The sequence below is a fragment of the Carcharhinus amblyrhynchos genome, unplaced genomic scaffold (genome assembly GCF_965287045.1).
Source record: "Carcharhinus amblyrhynchos unplaced genomic scaffold, sCarAmb.v2.hapA chromosome_1302, whole genome shotgun sequence".
NCBI classification, from domain to species: Eukaryota; Metazoa; Chordata; class Chondrichthyes; order Carcharhiniformes; family Carcharhinidae; genus Carcharhinus; species Carcharhinus amblyrhynchos.
In genome coordinates, this window is record NW_027651042.1 from 1 (window position 1) to 15,000 (window position 15,000).

The following is a 15,000-nucleotide window of genomic DNA, read 5'->3' on the forward strand; positions in this document are numbered from 1 at the left end:
GGGGGGGATTGAGGCCTGGGGGGGATTGAGGCCTGGGGGGGGATTGAGGCCTGGGGGGGATTGAGGCCTGGGGGGGATTGAGGCCCGTGGGGGAGCGAGGCCCGTGGGAGAATGAGGCCCGTGAGGGAGCGAGGCCTGTGGGGGAGCGAGGCCCTTGGGGGAGCGAGGCCCTTGGGGGAATGAGGCCCTTGGAGGAATGAGGCCCTTGGGGGAGCGAGGCCTGTGGGGGAGCGAGGCCTGTGGGGGAGCGAGGCCCTTGGGGGGAGCGAGGCCCTTGGGGGAGCGAGGCCCTTGGGGAGCGAGGCCCTTGGGGGAATGAGGCCCTTGGAGGAATGAGGCCCTTGGGGGGAGCGAGGCCTGTGGGGGAGCGAGGCCTGTCGGGGGAGCGAGGCCCGTGGGGGAATGAGGCCCGTGAGGGAGCGAGGCCCTTGGGGGAGCGAGGCCTGTGGGGGAGCGAGGCCTGTGGGGGAGCGAGGCCCTTGGGGGAGCGAGGCCTTGGGGGAGCGAGGCCCTTGGGGGAGCGAGGCCCTTGGGGGAGCGAGGCCCTTGGGGGAGCGAGGCCCTTGGGGGAATGAGGCCCTTGGAGGAATGAGGCCCTTGGGGGAGCGAGGCCTGTGGGGGAGCGAGGCCTGTCGGGGGAGCGAGGCCCGTGGGGGAATGAGGCCCGTGAGGGAGCGAGGCCCTTGGGGGAGCGAGGCCTGTGGGGGAGCGAGGCCTGTGGGGGAGCGAGGCCTGTGGGGGAGCGAGGCCCTTGGGGGAGCGAGGCCCTTGGGGGAGCGAGGCCCTTGGGGAGCGAGGCCCTTGGGGGAATGAGGCCCTTGGAGGAATGAGGCCCTTGGGGGAGCGAGGCCTGTGGGGGAGCGAGGCCTGTGGGGGAATGAGGCCCGTGAGGGAGCGAGGCCTGTGGGGGAGCGAGGCCCTTGGGGGAGCGAGGCCCTTGGGGGAGCGAGGCCTGTGGGGGAATGAGGCCCTTGGGGGAGCGAGGCCTGTGGGGGAATGAGGCCCGTGAGGGAGCGAGGCCTGTGGGGGAATGAGGCCTGTGGGGGAATGAGGCCCGTGACGGAGCGAGGCCCTTGGGGGAGCGAGGCCCTTGGGGGAGCGAGGCCCTTGGGGGAGCGAGGCCCTTGGGGGAGCGAGGCCCTTGGGGGAGCGAGGCCCGTGGGGGAGCGAGGCCCGTGGGGGAGCGAGGCCCGTGGGGGAGCGAGGCCCGTGGGGGAGCGAGGCCCCTGGGGGAGCGAGGCCTGTGGGGGAATGAGGCCCGTGAGGGAGCGAGGCCCCTGGGGGAGCGAGGCCTGTGGGGGAATGAGGCCCGTGAGGGAGCGAGGCCCTTGGGGGAGCGAGGCCCTTGGGGGAGCGAGGCCTGTGGGGGAGCGAGGCCTGTGGGGGAGCGAGGCCTGTGGGGGAGCGAGGCCTGTGGGGGAGCGAGGCCTGTGGGGGAGCGAGGCCTGTGGGGGAGCGAGGCCTGTGGGGGAATGAGGCCCGTGGGGGAGCGAGGCCTGTGGGGGAATGAGGCCCGTGGGGGAATGAGGCCTCGGGTAGAGTGAGGGCCAAAAGGATATTGAAGAAAGGTATTAGCAGTGATGATGTGGAATCTGTATGGTTTAAGTTAGTGATCGGTGTGTGAAATGAGCTATTGCAGGAAGTGGTTGAGACAGGGACATTGACAACATTTAAAAGGCTTGTGGACAGATACATGGATAGGAAAGGTTTAGAGGGATATGGGTCAAATGTAGGCAGGGTTAGATTAGATGGGCTTTCTGGTCAACATGACCAGTTTGGGCCGAACGGCCTGTCTCTGTGCCGTAGAGTCTATGTAGAAATAACAAGGGGCAAAAAACATTGGTGGGGATGGTCTACAGACCTCCAAACTGCTGTGGTAATGGTGGGAAAAGTATTAGACCGGAAATCAGAGATACATGTGTTGAAGGAATATCCGTGATTATGGATGACTTCAATCTGCACATAGATTGGAAGAGTCAAATTAATCAGAGTACAATAGTGGAGGAATTTCAAGGGAACTAATACTGTGGGTCCTTGATAGGTATGTCCCTGTCAGGCAGGGAGGAAATGGCCGAGTGAGGGAACAAAGGAGATTGAATGTCTTGTCAAGAGGAAAAAGGAAGCGTATGTAAGGATGAAAAAACAAGGTTCAGCTGGGTCGCTTGAGGGTTAGAAGGTAGCTAGGAATGTGTTAAAGAAAGGGCTTAGGAGAGCTAGGAGGGGCCATGAGAAGTCCTTGGTGCATCAGATAAAAGAAAACCCCAAGGCTTTTTACTCTTGTGTGAGAAATAAAAGAATGATCAGGGTGAGGTTAGGGCCAGTCAAGGATAGTAGTGGGAACCTGTGCATGGAGTCAGAAGAAATAGGTGAGACGTTGAATGAATACTTTTCTTCAGTGTTCACTAAGGAGAGGGGCCATGTGTTTGAGGATGAGTGTGAGATACAGGCTGGTAGGATGGAGGAGGTAGATGTTCTGAGGGAAGATGTATTAGCAATTTTGAAAAACCTGAACATAGAACGTAACAGCGCAGTACAGGCCCTTCAACCCTCAATGTTGCGCCAACCAGTGGAACCAATCTAATGACCCTCTAACCTAAACTATTCCAATGTTATTCATATGCCTACCTAATCACCATATGAATGCCCTTAAAGTTGGCGAGTCCACAACTGCTGCAGGCAGGGCATTCCACGCCCTTACTACCCTCCGAGTAAAGAACCTACCTCTGACATCCGTCCTATAATTACCACCCCTCAATTTAAAGCTATGTCCCCTCGTGTTGGCCATCATCATCCAAGGGAAAAGGCTCTCACTGTCCACCCTATCTAATCCTCTGATCATCTTGTGAAGTCATTTCACCTGACGAAGAGGGTAACCTCGAAAGCTAGTGAGTTTAACATAGAACATTACAGCGCAGAACAGGCCCTTCGGCCCACGATGTTGCGCCGACCAGTTACAAAACAATGACCCACTAACCTAAACCAATCCCTTTTCGTCCATAAACCTATCCACGGATCTCTTAAACGCCCCCAAACTAGGCGCATTTACAACTGCAGCAGGCAGGGCATTCCAATCCCTCACCACCCTCTGGGTAAAGAACCTACCCCTGACATCCGTCCTATAACTACCCCCCCCTTAATTTAAAGCCATGCCCCCTCGTGCTAGATTTCTCCATCCGAGGAAAAAGGCTATCACTATCCACCCTATCTAAACCTCTAATCATCTTATATGTTTCAATAAGATCCCCTCTTAGCCGCCTTCTTTCCAGCGAAAACTATCAAATAAATCGGTTGGACTTAAACCGTTGTCAGACTTTTTACTGCGTTTACCCCAGTCCAACGCTGGCATATCCACAACATGACATCTTGTATGTCAGAGTAGATTCTTCACTCAGAGTGGTTGGGGTGTGGAATAGACTACCTGCTGTGATAGTGGAGTCGGACACTTTAGGACCTTTCAAGCAGTTATAGGATAGGCACATGGAGCACTCCAGAATGATAGGGAGTGAGGTAGCTTGATCTTGGGATTGGACATAGCTTGGCACGACATTGAGGGCCGAAGGGCCTGTACTGTGCTGTAATGTTCTATGTTTAATAGAGGAGGAATTTGGGGAGTGTACACAGGATGGTTTTCTGGAGCAATACGTTGAGGAACTAATAAGGAGCAGACCATCTTGGACTGGGTATTGTGCAATGCGAAAGGATGAGTTGGCAATCTAGTTGAGAGAGAACCTTTGGGGACGAGTGACCATAATATGGTAGAATTCTTCGTCGAGACGGACAGTGATGTAGTTGATTCTGAGACTAGGGTCCTGAATCTCAGTAAAGGGAACTGTGATGATGTAAGGCATGAACTGGCCATGGTGGGCTGGGAAACATTACTGAAAGGAAAAGCAGTAGACAGCCAATGGCAGGCATTTAAAGGGTGAATAAGTGAATTCCAGAAGTTGTTTATTCCTGTTTGGTGCCAGCGTAGTAAAAAGTCTGACAACACCAGGTTTTAGTCCAACCGATTTATTTGATAGTAAACTCACAAGCTTTCGGGGTTAGCCCCTTCGTCAGGTGAATGGAGAGTTCTGGCCTCAGACAGAGCATATAAAGCACAGATAGTTTACAGATTACTGATTAGAATGCGAATCTTTACACCTAACCTGCTGTTCAAGTCCTGAAGTGGCCGACAATGTGTGTGGAAGGAGCACTGATCACAGGTTACAGAGATGGGTATTGTCTCCAGACAGTACAGTAAGTGAGGTTTTGCAAACCCAGGCAAGTTACGGGGGTTACAGATAGTGCGACATGAACCCAAGATCCCTGTTGAGACCGTCCTCATGTGTGCGGAACTTGGCTATCAGTCTCTGTTCAGCAACTCTGCGCTGTCAGGGAGTTGTGGCCAAACCATGGTTTACAAGGGGGATTAGAGAGAGTATCAGATTCAAGAAGCATAAAAACTGGCAAGAAAAAGCAATAGGCCTGAGGATTGGGAGCAGTTTAAAATTCAACAAAGGGGGACCAAGGGATTAATTAACAGGAAAACAGACTATGAAAGTAAGCAAGTGGGGAACATAATAACTGGCTTAACAGTTTCTATATGTAAAAAAAATATAAATGTAGGCCCCTTACAGTCACAAACGGGAGAATTCATAATGGGGAATAAATAAATGCTGAATTAAATTTGTACTTTGCTTCAGTCTTCACAAAGGAAGACATGAATAATGTACCAGGAGTGCTGAGAGAAACCTGTTTTAGTGAGGAGCTGAAGGAAATCAGCATTAATAGAGAAATGGTTTTGGGGAAATTGGTGGGATTAAAGGTGGATAAAATTAAAGAACAAAGTCAGCCCGGGAAACAGGCCCTTCGGCCCAACGAGCCCACACCGCCATCTCAACACCACCAGTCTCCCCCTCCACCCATGACCCTTATCTAATGTTTTATGGCCATCCGCATTGAGGGAAACTAATTTAGGGACAATTTATTCCTGCCAATCAGCCTAAAAGCACATCTTTGGGGTGTGGGAGGAAACCGGAGCACCCGGAGAAAACCCACACAAGCACAGGGGGAATGTGCAAACTCCCACAGACACTGGCCCAAATCCATGTGTCTGCACAGCAATCAGTGATAGTCACTGAGCTGTCGTCTTGCCCAGTATCTGGTCCAGTTTAGGCACACACTAACAACATGAAGCACTAGGCCAATCTCGAACAACCAAGAGCAGCCCCAGTACGACCCATCGCCTGTATGCCCCTCGTTGGACACAAGGCGGACCGACTTAAAACCTGTGAATGAAAAGAGAAAAAACATTTTTATCATACCACATCCTTATACATTACCAGGGACGTCCCAATGCTAATGAACCTTATTTAAATCAATCTCCTATATCCACCCATCTCCAACCCACTCACGTGCCTGTCTAAGTTACTCCTAAATGGCTCCAGCGTGTTTGCCTCCAGCACCTTACTTGGCAGAGAATTCCATACCCCCACTACCCTCTGTGTGAAAAACCTCCCTCTAATATCTGTGTTATACCTCTCCCCCTCACCTTAAGTCCATGGCCCCTTGTGTGTCTCTATCATATGAAATAGAAGGGGGAAATCACTTTGATAGGGTTGTACTATAGGCCCCCAAATAGTCAGCAGGAAATTGAGGAGTGAATATGTAAGGAGATTACAGACAGAACACTACAGCACAAACAGGCCCTTCGGCCCACAAGTTGCGCTGATCATATCCATACCTACCAGGCCATAGACCTATCTCTAACCCCCAATCCCATAAAACCCCATATACTCATCCAGAAGTCTTTTAAAAGACCCCAGCGAGTTCGCCTCCACCACCACTGACGGCAGCCGATTCCATTCACTCACCACCCTCTGAGTGAAAAACTTACCCCTAACATCACTTCTGTACTTGCCTCCCCGCACCTTAAATCTGTGTCCTCTCGTAGCGACCATTTCAGCCCTGGGAAATAGCCTCTGAGAATCCACCCTATCTATTCCTCTCAACATTTTATAAACCTCTATCAGGTCGCCTCTCAACCTTCGTCTCTCCAGGGAGAAGAGTCCCAGCTCCCTCAACCTATCCTCATAAGGCATGCCTCCCAATCCAGGCAACATCCTTGTAAATCTCCCCTGTACCCTCTCAATAGCTTCCACATCCTTCCTGTAGTGAGGCGACCAGAACTGTGCACAGTACTCCAAGTGGGGTCTGACAAGGGTCTTATAAAGACTGATATCGATAGATTGGAGACTCGGGCACGGAAATGGCAGGTGGAGTTTAATCCAGACAAATGTGAAGTGATGCATTTTGGAGTTTGCAAATGTATTTTGCATTTAAATATATTTAAGTCACGGGTAGATAGGTTTCTGATAGACAAGGGAATTAAGAGTTATGGGGAGAGAGTGGGAAAGTGGAACTGATCCACTTCAGATCAGCCATGATCTTATTGAATGGCGGGGCAGGCTCGAAGGGCTGGATGGCCTACTCCTGCTCCTATTTCTTATGTTCTTATGTTCGTATGGAGGATAAAATTTCCAAGGATCCAATGGCCAACTCTTGCCTCCATTTCCGATGTTTCTGTGTTGTGACCTTGTCTGTGTGACCCCAGCTGAGATGTGAGTCACCCTGACTGTGAACTCTGGCCCTATGGTAGGGAGTAATCCCCCCGCTGGCGGAACCCTGGGCAGTGTGAATCTGGGTGGTCTCAGTCTCTCCTGCTGATTGACTGAATTTTATTTGTAATTCTGACTCAATGTTTGGTTCCAGATCACAAGCACCTTCGATATGGAAGCTATCACCTTCAAAAAACTGGTCAAAGGTCATGCTTACTCAGTGACAGGAGTGAAAGAGGTCAGTGCTGATGAGGGACAAAAGGAAATGGGTGTGGATTGGGTAGAAAAATTCCCCCATCCCATAGCAGCCCATCCCCCAGTGAGAGTCAGTGTGTGGGGGACCCGTACCCCAGTGAGAGTCAGTGTGTGTGGGACCCGTACCCCAGTGAGGGTCAGTGTGTGTGGGACCCGTACCCCAGTGAGAGTCAGTGTGTGTGGGACCCGTACCCCAGTGAGAGTCAGTGTGTGTGGGACCCGTACCCCAGTGAGAGTCAGTGTGTGTGGGACCCATACCCCAGTGAGAGTCAGTGTGTGTGGGACCCGTACCCCAGTGAGAGTCAGTGTGTGTGGGACCCGTACCCCAGTGAGAGTCAGTGTGTGTGTGGGACCCGTACCCCAGTGAGAGTCAGTGTGTGTGGATCCGTACCCCAGTGAGGGTCAGTGTGTGTGGGACCCGTACCCCAGTGAGAGTCAGTGTGTGTGGGTCCCGTACCCCAGTGAGAGTCAGTGTGTGTGGGACCCGTACCCCAGTGAGAGTCAGTGTGTGTGGGACCCGTACCCCAGTGAGGGTCAGTGTGTGTGGGACCCATACCCCAGTGAGGGTCAGTGTGTGTGGGACCCGTACCCCAGTGAGAGTCAGTGTGTGTGTGGGAGCCGTACCCCAGTGAGGGTCAGTGTGTTTGGGACCTGTACCCCAGTGAGAGTCAGTGTGTGTGGGACCTGTACCCCAGTGAGGGTCAGTGTGTGTGGGACCCGTACCCCAGTGAGAGTCAGTGTGTGTGGGACCCGCACCCCAGTGAGAGTCAGTGTGTGTGGGACCCGCACCCCAGTGAGAGTCAGTGTGTGTGGGACCCGTACCCCAGTGAGAGTCAGTGTGTGTGGGACCCGTACCCCAGTGAGAGTCAGTGTGTGGGGGACCCGTACCCCAGTGAGGGTCAGTGTGTGTGTGGGACACGTACCCCAGTGAGGGTCAGTGTGTGTGGGAGCCGTACCCCAGTGAGAGTCAGTGTGTGTGTGGGACCCGTACCCCAGTGAGAGTCAGTGTGTGTGGGACTCGTACCCCAGTGAGAGTCAGTGTGTGTGGGACCCGTACCCCAGTGAGAGTCAGTGTGTGTGGGACCCGTACCCCAGTGAGGGCCAGTGTGTGTGGGACCCGTACCCCAGTGAGAGTCAGTGTGTGTGTGACCCGTACCCCAGTGAGAGTCAGTGTGTGTGGGACCCGTACCCCAGTGAGGGTCAGTGTGTGTGGGACCCGTACCCCAGTGAGAGTCAGTGTGTGTGGGTCCCGTACCCCAGTGAGAGTCAGTGTGTGTGGGACCCGTACCCCAGTGAGAGTCAGTGTGTGTGGGACCCGTACCCCAGTGAGAGTCAGTGTGTGTGGGACCCGTACCCCAGTGAGAGTCAGTGTGTGTGGGACCCGTACCCCAGTGAGAGTCAGTGTGTGTGGGACCCGTACCCCAGTGAGAGTCAGTGTGTGTGGGACCCGTACCCCAGTGAGAGTCAGTGTGTGTGGGACCCGTACCCCAGTGAGGGCCAGTGTGTGTGGGACCCGTACCCCAGTGAGAGTCAGTGTGTGTGGGACCCGTACCCCAGTGAGAGTCCGTGTGTGTGGGACCCGTACCCCAGTGAGGGTCAGTGTGTGTGGGACCCGTACCCCAGTGAGAGTCTGTGCCAGGGACCCGTACCCCAGTGAGAGTCAGTGTGTGTGGGACCCGTACCCCAGTGAGAGTCTGTGCCAGGCACCTGGGTCAGTTCCTGTCTGTGTGGAGTTTGCATGTTCTCCCCATGTCTGTGTGGGTTTCCTCCGGGTGCTCCGGTTTCTTCCCACAGTCTGAAAGACGTGTTGGTTGGGGTGGATTGGCCGTGCTAAATTCTCCCTCAGTGTAACCCGAAAGGAGCTGGAGTGTGGGTGACTGGGGGATTTTCACAGAAACTTCATTGCAGTGTCAATGTTAGCCTGCTTGTGACACTAATAAATAAAGTTGTGTTGTAGTCTTGATGTTAGGTATGGAATTAGGCGGAACGTGTGTGGTTGCTGACATCTCCTCATCCAGGTGGATCTATATTTCACCTCTGTGGTTGTGCGCCCGAGGACAGTGCATTTATTGGTCAGTTTATCTGTGACGTGGATTTGAACTCTGACCCTGCAGGTTGCCTATCGGGGTAGGATGGAGAGACTGATCCGGATCCGAAATCCCTGGGGTCAGGTGGAATGGACTGGAGCCTGGAGTGACAGGTGAGTGTGGAGTGATGGTATGGATGGGCAAGAAGCTTCTAGAATTGCGAGAGGAGGAGATGGGAGGAATCTCCTGAAATTGTTGGAGAGCATGTGTGGAATTGGGAGAATGGGAATGGGCTGATGTGATCTGTGTGTTTATCCACAGTTCATCGGAATGGAATCATATTGATGAAGATGAACGGGATGGAATGGTGCAGGTGGAAGATGGAGAATTCTGGTAAGGAATGTTGGAAGCTCCATTCAGGAATGGTCAGAGAGAGAGAGATGTGAAAGTCACACACACCGATTCACAACATCAACAACGGGACTGAGGGAATGGACGGAGCAGCTGTTCCTCTTCTTTGAAGTGTCAATCATCGGGAATTATAGCACGGAAATGGATGCGGGCTAATCCCAATTACCCGCATTTGCCCCGTATCCCTCTGTACCCATCTTACCCATCTAACTGTCCAAATGCTTTTAAAAGAAAAACTGTCCCTGCCTCTACTACTCCCTCTGGCAGCTTGTTCCAGTCGGAGAGATTATTATTTAAAGGGTGAAAAACTGCAGCAGGCGACGGTGCAGAGGGACCTCGGGGTCCTTGTGCATGAGTCGCAAAAACCCAGCCTGCAGGTGCAGCAGGTGGTCAGGAAGGCGAATGGGATGCTGGCCTTCATAGCGAGGGAGATTGAATATAAAAGTAGGGAGGTCTTGCTGCAGCTGTATAGGGCATTGGTGAGGCCGCAGCTGGAGTACTGTGTGCAGTTTTGGGCGCCGTACTTACGCAAGGATATTTTGGCATTGGAGGGAGTGCAGAGGAGGTTTACTAGGCTGATACCGGAGTTGAGGGGGTTGGACTATGAAGAGAGACGAAAAAGACTGGGTCTGTACTCGTTGGAGTTTAGAAGGATGAGGGGGGATCTTATAGAGACGTATAAGATAATGAAAGGGATGGATAGGGTAGAGGTGGAGAGATTCTTCCCGCTTAGAAAGGACAGCAGGACGAGAGGACACAGCCTCAAGATAAAGGGGGGGCGGTTTAGAACGGAGTTGAGGAGGAACTTCTTCACTCAAAGGGTGGTGAATCTCTGGAATTCTCTGCCCGTTGAAGTGGTGGAGGCTGCCTCGCTAAATATTTTTAAGACACGGGTAGATAGGTTTCTGATAGACAGGGAATTAAGGGTTATGGGGAGAAAGCGGGAAAGTGGAACTGATCCACTTCAGATCAGCCATGATCTTATTGAATGGCAGGGCAGGCTCGAAGGGCTAGATGGCCTACTCCTGCTCCTATTTCTTATGTTCTTATGGACAGTGTAGAGGGAGCTTTACTCTGTATCTAACCCCGTGCTGTACCTGTCCTGGGAGTGTTTGATGGGGACAGTGTAGAGGGAGCTTTACTCTGTATCTAACCCCGTGCTGTACCTGTCCTGGGAGTGTTTGATGGGGACAGTGTAGAGGGAGCTTTACTCTGTATCTAACCCCGTGCTGCACCTGTCCTGGGAGTGTTTGATGGGGGAGAGTGTTCCTGTCCTGGGAGTGTTTGATGGGGGACAGTGTTCCTGTCCTGGGAGTGTTTGATGGGGGGGACAGTGTACCTGTCCTGAGAGTGTTTGATGGGGGACAGTGTACCTGTCCTGAGAGTGTTTGATGGGGGACAGTGTACCTGTCCTGGGAGTGTTTGATGGGGGACAGTGTACCTGTCCTGGGAGTGTTTGATGGGGGGGACAGTGTACCTGTCCTGAGAGTGTTTGATGGGGGACAGTGTTCCTGTCCTGGGAGTGTTTGATGGGGGACAGTGTTCCTGTCCTGGGAGTGTTTGATGGGGGGGACAGTGTACCTGTCCTGAGAGTGTTTGATGGGGGACAGTGTACCTGTCCTGAGAGTGTTTGATGGGGGGACAGTGTTCCTGTCCTGGGAGTGTTTGATGGGGGGGACAGTGTACCTGTCCTGAGAGTGTTTGATGGGGGGACAGTGTTCCTGTCCTGGGAGTGTTTGATGGGGGGACAGTGTACCTGTCCTGAGAGTGTTTGATGGGGTACAGTGTACCTGTCCTGAGAGTGTTTGATGGGGGGACAGTGTTCCTGTCCTGGGAGTGTTTGATGGGGGGGACAGTGTACCTGTCCTGAGGGTGTTTGATGGGGGGACAGTGTTCCTGTCCTGGGAGTGTTTGATGGGGGGACAGTGTACCTGTCCTGAGGGTGTTTGATGGGGGGGACAGTGTTCCTGTCCTGGGAGTGTTTGATGGGGGGACAGTGTACCTGTCCTGGGAGTGTTTGATGGGGGGACAGTGTACCTGTCCTGGGAGTGTTTGATGGGGGACAGTGTACCTGTCCTGGGAGTGTTTGATGGGGGGACAGTGTACCTGTCCTGAGGGTGTTTGATGGGGGGACAGTGTTCCTGTCCTGAGAGTGTTTGATGGGGGGACAGTGTTCCTGTCCTGGGAGTGTTTGATGGGGGACTGTGTTCCTGTCCTGGGAGTGTTTGATGGGGGACAGTGTTCCTGTCCTGGGAGTGTTTGATGGGGGACAGTGTACCTGTCCTGGGAGTGTTTGATGGGGGGACAGTGTACCTGTCCTGGGAGTGTTTGATGGGGGGACAGTGTTCCTGTCCTGGGAGTGTTTGATGGGGGACAGTGTTCCTGTCCTGGGAGTGTTTGATGGGGGGACAGTGTTCCTGTCCTGAGAGTGTTTGATGGGGGGACAGTGTTCCTGTCCTGGGAGTGTTTGATGGGGGGACAGTGTAGAGGGAGCTTTACTCTGTATCTAACCCTGTGCTGTACCTGTCCTGGGAGTGTTTGATGGGGGGACAGTGTACCTGTCCTGGGAGTGTTTGATGGGGGGACAGTGTTCCTGTCCTGGGAGTGTTTGATGGGGGGACAGTGTTCCTGTCCTGGGAGTGTTTGATGGGGGACAGTGTTCCTGTCCTGAGAGTGTTTGATGGGGGGACAGTGTTCCTGTCCTGGGAGTGTTTGATGGGGGGACAGTGTACCTGTCCTGGGAGTGTTTGATGGGGGGACAGTGTACCTGTCCTGGGAGTGTTTGATGGGGGGACAGTGTTCCTGTCCTGGGAGTGTTTGATGGGGGGACAGTGTTCCTGTCCTGGGAGTGTTTGATGGGGGGGACAGTGTTCCTGTCCTGAGAGTGTTTGATGGGGGGGACAGTGTTCCTGTCCTGAGAGTGTTTGATGGGGGGGACAGTGTACCTGTCCTGAGAGTGTTTGATGGGGGGACAGTGTTCCTGTCCTGGGAGTGTTTGATGGGGGACAGTATTCCTGTCCTGGGAGTGTTTGATGGGGGTACAGTGTACCTGTCCTGGGAGTGTTTGATGGGGGACAGTGTTCCTGTCCTGGGAGTGTTTGATGGGGGGACAGTGTAGAGGGAGCTTTACTCTGTATCTAACCCCGTGCTGTACCTGTCCTGGGAGTGTTTGATGGGGGACAGTGTAGAGGGAGCTTTACTCTGTATCTAACCCCGTGCTGTACCTGTCCTGGGAGTGTTTGATGGGGGGACAGTGTAGAGGGAGCTTTACTCTGTATCTAACCCCGTGCTGTACCTGTCCTGGGAGTGTTTGATGGGGGGACAGTGTAGAGGGAGCTTTACTCTGTATCTAACCCCGTGCTGTACCTGTCCTGGGAGTGTTTGATGGGGGGACAGTGTAGAGGGAGATTTACTCTGTATCTATCCCCATGCTGTACCTGTCCTGGGAGTGTTTGATGGGGGGACAGTGTAGAGGGAGCTTTACTCTGTATCTAATCCCGTGCTGTACCTGTCCTGGGAGTGTTTGATGGGGGGACAGTGTAGAGGGAGATTTACTCTGTATCTAACCCCGTGCTGTACCTGTCCTGGGAGTGTTTGATGGGGGACAGTGTACCTGTCCTGGGAATCTGCTGCAGGGACGGGTGACAGGGATGAGGTGATGATGTGATTGTGAGATTTCTGGTGTCTTTCTCCAGGATGGCATTTTCAGAATTCCTGAGGCAGTTTTCCCGTTTGGAGATCTGTAACCTGACAGCGGACACTCTGGAAGATGACAGGTTGAAGAAATGGAATACGGCCGTGTTTAATGGTTCCTGGAGACGGGGTAGTACAGCAGGGGGCTGTCGAAACCATCCTGGTGAGTGAGAGTCAGACACACACACACCCTCTCTGATAGGGACACACAGCGGAGAAATCCTGGAACAACCGGAGACAATCATCCTGTCCCGCTTCCTCCAGCATTCAATCCCACCGTGGCTGATCCTAGACCTCACAGCCACTTCCCCGTCTGACCCCTAGATCCCTCAATCCCGATCCCCAAACACCTGTCTGACCCCCAGATCCCTCAATCCCGATCCCCAAACCCCTGTCTGACCCCCAGATCCCTCAATCCCAATCCCCAGATCCTTCAATCCCGATCCCCAAACCCCCGTCTGACCCCCAGATCCCTCAATCCCGATCCCCAAACCCCTGTCTGACCCCCAGATCCCTCAATCCCGATCCCCAAACCCCTGTCTATCTCCCAGATCCCTCAATCCCAATCCCCAAACCCCCGTCTGACCCCCAGATCCCTCAATCCCGATCCCCAACCCCCATCGGACCCCCAGATCCCTCAATCCCAATCCCCAACCCCTGTCTGACCCCCAGATCCCTCAATCCCGATCCCCAAACCCCTGTCTGTCCCCCAGATCCCTCAATCCCGATCCCCAAACCCCTGTCTGACCCCCAGATCCCTCAATCCCGATCCCCAACCCCCCATCGGACCCCCAGATCCCTCAATCCCGATCCCCAAACCCCTGTCTGTCCCCCAGATCCCTCAATCCCGATCCCCAAACCCCTGTCTGTCCCCCAGATCCCTCAATCCCGATCCCCAAACCCCTGTCTGTCCCCCAGATCCCTCAATCCCGATCCCCAAACCCCTGTCTGACCCCCAGATCCCTCAATCCCGATCCCCAACCCCCCATCGGACCCCCAGATCCCTCAATCCCGATCCCCAACCCCCCATCGGACCCCCAGATCCCTCAATCCCGATCCCCAAACCCCCATCGGACCCCCAGATCCCTCAATCCCGATCCCCAAACCCCTGTCTGTCCCCCAGATCCCTCAATCCCGATCCCCAAACCCCTGTCTGTCCCCCAGATCCCTCAATCCCGATCCCCAAACCCCTGTCTGTCCCCCAGATCCCTCAATCCCGATCCCCAAACCCCTGTCTGTCCCCCTTCTCTTTCTGTCTTTCTCTCTCTGTCTCAATATCTTTCTCCATCTCTGTCTCTGTGTCTCTCTCACTTCCTGTCTCTCCATATCGCTCTCTTGCTCTGCCCTTTTCCCCCTCTCTCACTCTGCCCCCCCTCTCTCACTCTGCCCCCCCTCTCTCACTCTGCCCCCCCTCTCTCACTCTGCCCCCCCTCTCTCACTCTGCCCCCCCTCTCTCACTCTGCCCCCCCTCTCTCACTCTGCCCCCCCTCTCTCACTCTGCCCCCCCTCTCTCACTCTGCCCCCCCTCTCTCACTCTGCCCCCCCTCTCTCACTCTGCCCCCCCTCTCTCACTCTGCCCCCCCTCTCTCACTCTGCCCCCCCTCTCTCACTCTGCCCCCCCTCTCTCACTCTGCCCCCCCTCTCTCACTCTGCCCCCCCTCTCTCACTCTGCCCCCCCTCTCTCACTCTGCCCCCCCTCTCTCACTCTGCCCCCCCTCTCTCTCTCTGCCCCCCCTCTCTCTCTCTGCCCCCCCTCTCTCTCTCTCTGCACCCCCCCTCTCTCTCTCTGCCCCCCCTCTCTCTCTCTCTGCCCCCCCCTCTCTCTCTCTGCCCCCCCCTCTCTCTCTCTGCCCCCCCTCTCTCTCTCTCTGCCCCCCCTCTCTCTCTCTCTGCCCCCCCTCTCTCTCTCTCTGCCCCCCCTCTCTCTCTCTCTGCCCCCCCTCTCTCTCTCTCTGCCCCCCCTCTCTCTCTCTCTGCCCCCCTCTCTCTCTCTGCCCCCCCTCTCTCTCTCTGCC

General features: G+C 54.4%; 1 protein-coding gene across 1 annotated transcript in view; it reads left to right on the forward strand.

The window, feature by feature from the left end:
- Positions 1-6,753: 6,753 nt before the first annotated feature.
- Positions 6,754-15,000, forward strand: part of LOC145340696 (calpain-1 catalytic subunit-like) — a gene marked incomplete at its 5' end in the record, with an annotated part of 17,898 nt that continues 9,651 nt past the window's right edge. The window contains 4 exons of the mRNA XM_080185155.1: positions 6,754-6,837; positions 8,969-9,054; positions 9,203-9,274; positions 12,988-13,148. Of these exons, the coding sequence (XP_080041281.1) occupies positions 6,754-6,837; positions 8,969-9,054; positions 9,203-9,274; positions 12,988-13,148 (403 nt within the window). The remainder of the gene's footprint in view (positions 6,838-8,968; positions 9,055-9,202; positions 9,275-12,987; positions 13,149-15,000) is intronic.